Source organism: Calonectris borealis, chromosome 9, assembly GCF_964195595.1.
Source record: "Calonectris borealis chromosome 9, bCalBor7.hap1.2, whole genome shotgun sequence".
NCBI classification, from domain to species: domain Eukaryota; kingdom Metazoa; phylum Chordata; class Aves; order Procellariiformes; family Procellariidae; genus Calonectris; species Calonectris borealis.
This window is the reverse complement of record NC_134320.1, coordinates 27,845,814-27,852,013: the sequence shown is the minus strand read 5'-3', so window position 1 is coordinate 27,852,013 and position 6,200 is coordinate 27,845,814. Positions and strand designations below refer to the sequence as shown.

The 6,200-nt window shown below is 42.6% G+C and overlaps 1 protein-coding gene across 14 annotated transcripts in view; it reads left to right on the top strand.

The window, feature by feature from the left end:
- The first annotated feature begins 480 nt into the window (after window positions 1–480).
- MFSD1 (major facilitator superfamily domain containing 1) overlaps window positions 481–6,200 on the top strand; it is a 152,757-nt gene continuing 147,037 nt past the window's right edge. For 10 of the 14 annotated variants that reach the window (XR_012674712.1, XR_012674713.1, XR_012674714.1 and 7 more), the window contains exons 1-8: window positions 481–788; window positions 953–1,065; window positions 1,433–1,475; window positions 2,040–2,107; window positions 2,950–3,058; window positions 4,225–4,327; window positions 5,065–5,163; window positions 5,953–6,064. Coding sequence is in view for 11 of the 14 variants with exons in the window: in XM_075157473.1 (XP_075013574.1) it covers window positions 549–788; window positions 953–1,065; window positions 1,433–1,475; window positions 2,040–2,107; window positions 2,950–3,058; window positions 4,225–4,327; window positions 5,065–5,163; window positions 5,953–6,064 (887 nt within the window). In the remaining 3 variants the exon portion in view is untranslated. Of the gene's footprint in view, window positions 789–952; window positions 1,066–1,432; window positions 1,476–2,039; window positions 2,108–2,949; window positions 3,059–3,511; window positions 3,683–4,224; window positions 4,328–5,064; window positions 5,164–5,952; window positions 6,065–6,200 lie in introns of those variants that run through there. The other 4 variants (XM_075157472.1, XM_075157478.1, XM_075157479.1 and 1 more) reach the window with 2 other exon arrangements.

Here is a 6,200-nt window from a genome sequence, read left to right as displayed (position 1 = left end):
TCCGTTATTTGGCCGACCTAGCGTGTTTCTTCCCCAAGGCCATGCCCAGTTCACTCCTACAGAGGTTGAATAATGTTTTGTTTCACTTCTCACCAGAGCCTTCCTGGGATTCACCATCCCTGGTGCACCTAATCCCTCAGATAAGCAATGTCGATGTAACCTAAAAGCTAACTATTTGTTAGACTACAACCACACCACGAGGTCAGGTTAGGGCTGCGTTTCAGGGGGATTTTAAGGGTTTTTTTTGCCACCGTTAGGGCCCTGTTTCAACTCGGAAGCCTCATTCGTTGCAGAGTCTGATGCTCGGGATTCCGCGCTTCTTGGAGCGCCTTCCTCCGTCCTCACAGACGTGGCGGGTTTCAGGGCCCGCTGCCATGGCAACCAGGCAGCGCGCGCGCCCCGCGGCCATAGCAACCAGCCGCGGCGCATTGTGGGCCGGGCCCGCGGCCGCTCACGTGACGCGCGGGGAGCTCACGTGACGGCCGCTCACGTGAGGGCGGCAGCAATGGCGGAGGAGGAGCGGGCGCTGCTGAGCTCCGCCGGCGGCGATGATGGCGGCGGCGGTTCTCCGGGCCCCCCCCGTGCCCTGCCCGCCGTCTGCGACCCGCGGCGCTTGCCGCACCGCCTCCTTGTCCTCGCGCTCATGTGCTTCCTGGGCTTCGGTGGGTGGCGGCGGGGGTGCGGGAGTCTCGGGTGCGGGGGGCAGAGCTCTGAGGCGTCCCCTTCTCCTTGCAGGCAGCTACTTCTGCTACGACAACCCGGCGGCACTCCAAACGCAGGTTCAGCGGGTGAGTAGCTGCCTGGGGCGGGAGCGGAGGCTGGGGAAGCGCGGGCAGTGGCCGGGTCGGAAAGCGTTCTTGCTTCCAAGTAGTTCTACTTGGATGCTTATTCTCTGGCCCTGTGATTACCTTAGGAATAGTTACTTTTTTTAATTCCCCCTTTCTTGATGTAGGATATGAAGGTGAACACAGCTCAGTTCATGGCTCTCTATGCCTGGTATTCCTGGCCCAATGTGGTTCTTTGCTTCTTTGGAGGTTTTCTGATAGACAGAGTTTTTGGAGTACGGTAAGTGTGATGTTAGTGTCACTCATGTTTGACGGATGGTAGACTTAAAGTGCATGTGAAGTATAGGCTTTATAATACAAAGTTTTTTCAAATTATAATAAGCTTTTTCAATTTTTTTTTTCATGTGCTCTAGGAATTTCCATTGGTATAAATGAGTTTCCTTCCCTTTATGGCTTAAATAAAGTGGCTTCAAAAATGCCAGTCTGTACTACCTTTTTTTAAGGAAGCTGTCAAGCTGTAATATTTACTACAGAGACCTTTTATTGCATATCAACCTCCCCTTGTTTCCTTGCTGTAGGTCTAATATAGTGTTTTGTAGGAAAAAAAGATTCTAGCTATGCATTAAGTGATTTTATTTTTCTTACAGGTTGGGCACTATGGTATTTAGTATCTTTGTTTGTGTCGGGCAGGTAAGTGCAAATGAGAGGGTGAAGGATGATACGTGTCTGAAGCTTCTCTACTGGGGGTGGGGGAAAAAAGCCCAAATGGCTTCTTGTGTAGTACTGTATATTTCAGACGGGAGTAGGCAGGTGAAGAGAACTGAAATGGGAGAACTCTGAATTTTATCGGTGTAGTTGGGAACAGATGGGGTAAATGGGAACAGAGGACCTTGAAAGATGAGTGAAATAAGAAGGTGAAGGAACCAAATGTTTTATCCGTTTGATGTGAAACTACCCTCTAGTTGTATTTGGGTAGGGTGTGATGATAAAAATGAAGCATGACTTGAGCCTCTAGAAGTGTTTTCTGGGTGCAGTTTCAGGGTGGGCCAGGTTGGGTATTGTGTAGCCAGCAGGATGGTGAATCAGGGATGCAGAGGGAGCAAAGGCAAAAAGCTAGGAGTAGGAAGTGGGTGTGAAGTATTTCTGCAGGTCTGGGAAGGGAAAACCGTTTTTGTTTCCGTTTTCAGATAGTTCTAGTTTGTTCCATACTTCAAATATAAAATTATAATTTTTCCTTAAATGTTTATTTCGCAGGTAATTTTTGCTTTGGGAGCACTACTTAATACTTTCTGGCTGATGAACATGGGCAGATTCATATTTGGGTAAGTCTAGAAGAGTATAGCATGTGCTCTCTGAGGTAAGGACCATCTTTCTGTGTCCTAGAAAACTGCTACCATGTTTACACTCAGAGAGAAAATTGTAGGATTTTGAGGCATCTATAAAGCTGAGACATGAAAGATCTTCAGTCGCATTCCCAGTCTAACTTAAAGTTAGAAAACAAAAAATAGGACTTTGCAGGTCTTACTGAATTCAGAAATTATGAACTACCCCCATAAAGACATTCGGTAAGCTGATAAAACCGTGTTAGTTCTCCTTTTTTCTTAATTCTTACTTTCCTGAGTAAAAAGAATTCTTAGCAACAACAAATACAACAGGGCTCCTATGGTGCTAAAAAATGAGAGCAAATGTCAGAAGAAATACCTCCAAGTTGTGAATGTGCCACAGCATAAAAATGTTAGAAAATCTGACCAACTGTATTGGGGGGTTGGCAGATGATTCCATTGAATTCTGATTCCAGGTAAGATGCCTGCTTTTGGTTTCATTTGGGTCAGGATCTATACCGCTTTGTTCTTTAATGCAGAAGAGAAATGAGAAGCTGCTGTCCATTGATTTAATTTCTGTAAATGGCCAAAGGCAATTGTAATCACTCCTAGACTATTTAAGATACCTTGTACTCTTAATTGTTCTTAGACACTGCAATTTTCTTTTGAATTGTCTTTAAGACTTCTATTGCCTTGTATATATGTGTTAGAGAAATTTATTTGTGTATAGGTAAATCTGAAATACCGTCATCTTGGTATTGCCAGCAACTGATGGACTGCTTCCTTGTTGCTTTGCATGTTGCAATTAACGTGTTTTGTTTTATGTCTTCCTTCTTTTTTAGAATAGGCGGAGAGTCCTTAGCGGTGGCACAAAACACGTATGCAGTCAGTTGGTTTAAAGGCAAGGAGTTAAATCTTGTGTTTGGATTACAACTAAGCATGGCCAGAATTGTAAGTGTAAAACTGTATAGCTTTAATTCATAGACTTTAAGGTGTGTGGCTTGTCTTGGCAGTGAGACAGGTGGAAAACAGGATTTCTAATGCTCCCTAGGGAGTTTTAGTTAAAAATGGATGTGAAATTAAAATGTAAAATGTTAAAAATCTGTGGTAAATAGACACAGGATACACAAGGAAGCGGATTAATAAGATTTAGAACCTGTCGAACTTCTAAAGAAGCCTGGTGGTGTTATTAGTGTAGATTTCTGGGTGGGACAGTCACAGTGCTGCATTTCATCAGACTAATTGATTCTTGGCATATCATAAAATGTTGGCTTAACTGCGTGTAGCTGTGGCTCGAGGACTAAGTGCAGGCTCTGATAAATGAGTTGGGATGGCTGCTTTAAGAAAGTCCCATCCTTATCTGCTATTGTAAGATGTTTTTGTCCCTGTTGCTGGTTCTGATAGGAACTGTGTGACTGCATCTCAGCTGTCCTGTTTCAGTTTGATATAATCACTTAAACTGCTGCTAGAGGTGGGTGTATGCTAATATGCCAGGCTGTGAACGAAGAGAGGGGAGACCTGCCTCTGCTGTTGGGGGTCCTCTTCAGCAGGCTGTGGTATCTTAAACCACCGCAGGTATTTACCTCGGTAGAAGAGAGTTAGCTGGTCACAGCTGGGTCTGGGTTGATGTTCAGGCTGTTGCTAATTAGCAGTTGCCTCATCTCAGCTGAACTGTAGTTAAACTGGCTGTTGTTAGCCTTGGGATTACAGCCATGGATCCCTTCTCTAGGGGGAGAAGGGGAAAAAAAAATGTGCTTCCTGATGACTCTCAGGTGGGAATCCTGTTTGCTTTAACATGTGGTATTAAATTCAACTCAGTTTATGAGCGAATGCAGTGTGTGATGTAGATTTTATGGCACTTCTAATGTCACTGTTAGCGTTGTATAAAACTTCTGTTTGTGATGGTAGATTGTTGTTGTTGCAGTGGTTAATTTATTACAAACACTGACCAAACCAGCAGGGAATAATTTTATCGTTGTTGCTGGTGGTTTGTGTTCCCTGTATAGCATCTTACCTGTTTGTTTTGAACACTTTCAATAAGCAATCTGCCTAATGTTCCTTTTGAATTCGTATAATTGTGAAATACATTATTCTTCATAAAAGTCTGTTCTGCCTAGGGGAGCACAGTGAACATGAATATCATGGGATGGATATACTCTAAAGTTCGAGATCTGCTGGGGTATACTGGTCCCAGTACTCTTGGGTTAACTCTCATGATAGGTCAGTAATATTTTGAATTGATGTCACCTGCTATTTTAGGCTTCTGAATTTGAACAGTGTGCATGTTGATGATTTCTTACTAACTTGAAAGTAGGACAAATACATTTGAGACTAGGAAGAGCAATTCAAATGCTGTTTGTATCAATGGCTAATATTCTTATGCAGAGTGTATGATTACTTCATCTGATAAAATGCTGTGTGATATTTGTGGTTGCTAAATTCAAGTTTGTATCTTACGGAGGTGAAATGTTTAACATGCTTTGAGTAAAGGACAGAATTGAAAATTTTTCTGAAGGATATCATGTCAGAGCTTGTGTGTAGTTGTCTGATGTGTAAAAGTGAAATTTCAGCTACCTTTGGATCTGTCTTCCTTGCCTGCCGAGCCGTGGGTATTAAGGCCCTGGTGTTGGTATCAAGGCCCAGGCTTTGTTTCTGTTATTAGGAGGTACAAATAAGGAGCTCGGCTGTGCTGAGTAGGAGTGGTGGTAATGTTTTAAATGAAATAAATGTAGCTACATGTTCGTACTCTAGTTCAAGGCAGATGTCTCTCATATGGCAGGCTTCAGTGTTTACACCTTACTCTTTTGAGTTGTACAGGTGTTGAGTCTTTTATGTATAAGACAAGCTGGTGTTAAACTTAGTTTGTATTAGATATGTAAAGGTATGCTACACTAGTGCTTAAAAGCCAAATTACTACTTGAATCAACAACTAAACATGTTGCATTGCCTTCTTGCAGGTGGCGTAATGTGTCTCTTTTCACTGATCTGTGCATTAATCCTTGCTTACCTGGACAAGAGAGCAGAGAAGCTCCTTTGTAAAGAGCAAGGGAAAACAGGTGAGTGTTGTGGCCGAACTTGCCTTGGCCTTCATCCTTTCATTCTGTAACAGACCCTTCCAGTTACTCTGTGCACTGTGCAGGTTTGCATTTTATGTAATTCAGTGGCAGCTGCTTAACACCTTTTTCACAGTTATAGCTTTAATCATAATTTTTAATTCATTTTTATATCAGTAGCAAGTTTTACAGTTTTAATGCATCTGCCTGTAAACTGGTGTTTATCTGCTTTATTTATAAAGCTTGTGGAGAGCCTCCCAGTTCACACCAATTTGATCTGTGCCATTGCCACTGGTACTTTGTTTTCTTGGAATTGGTCTTACTTCCTGCAATAGGCGTGCAAAAACATGCAGCTCTTCTCTATCGATGTGTGGTGTTTTGAGTTTTCCGTGTGGGAGAATTTAGACCAATCAAAAATAAACTAAATTTGAGATCCAAGTAAGAGCATGTAACGTGAGGCTTTGGACGTGAGTTTTGCTAGCTGATTAAACATTTCCTTAAAAAAGAGGTTTGTATTTAATTCTCCTGCATAAGACTTTCAGAGGCTTTAGAGAACTTGTACATCCAGCTTCATGTGGGAGAGACAATTTGTTCTTGACTTTGGCACTGTTGATTTAGGACTTGTATATTCTTAACCGACTCTCACTGTGTAAACTTTAAACAAGAGAGTAGATAGTGGCAGGAATATATGCTTTAGTAGTGACTTGTGATCACCTTAATGTTTATTCAGTGTGAATGAATTCCAGATATGCTTATGCTGACTGAAACAATATTGCTCTTGCCCCGCTCCAGGTGAAGTGATGAAGCTAAGCGATGTGAAGGACTTCTCTTTGTCCTTGTGGCTTATCTTTGTAATCTGTGTCTGTTACTATGCAGCGGTTTTTCCTTTCATTGGACTTGGAAAGTACGTGTCTCTCATTTATGTAGCTATTCCCCTTGAATTTGGCTAGGGTTTTAAATATTAGCCTGCACCTCTCCCTTTGTAAGTAGCTAGTTAAGAATCCCAGGTGGCTACAGAGGTGGTCTCCCAGCAAGTCTGT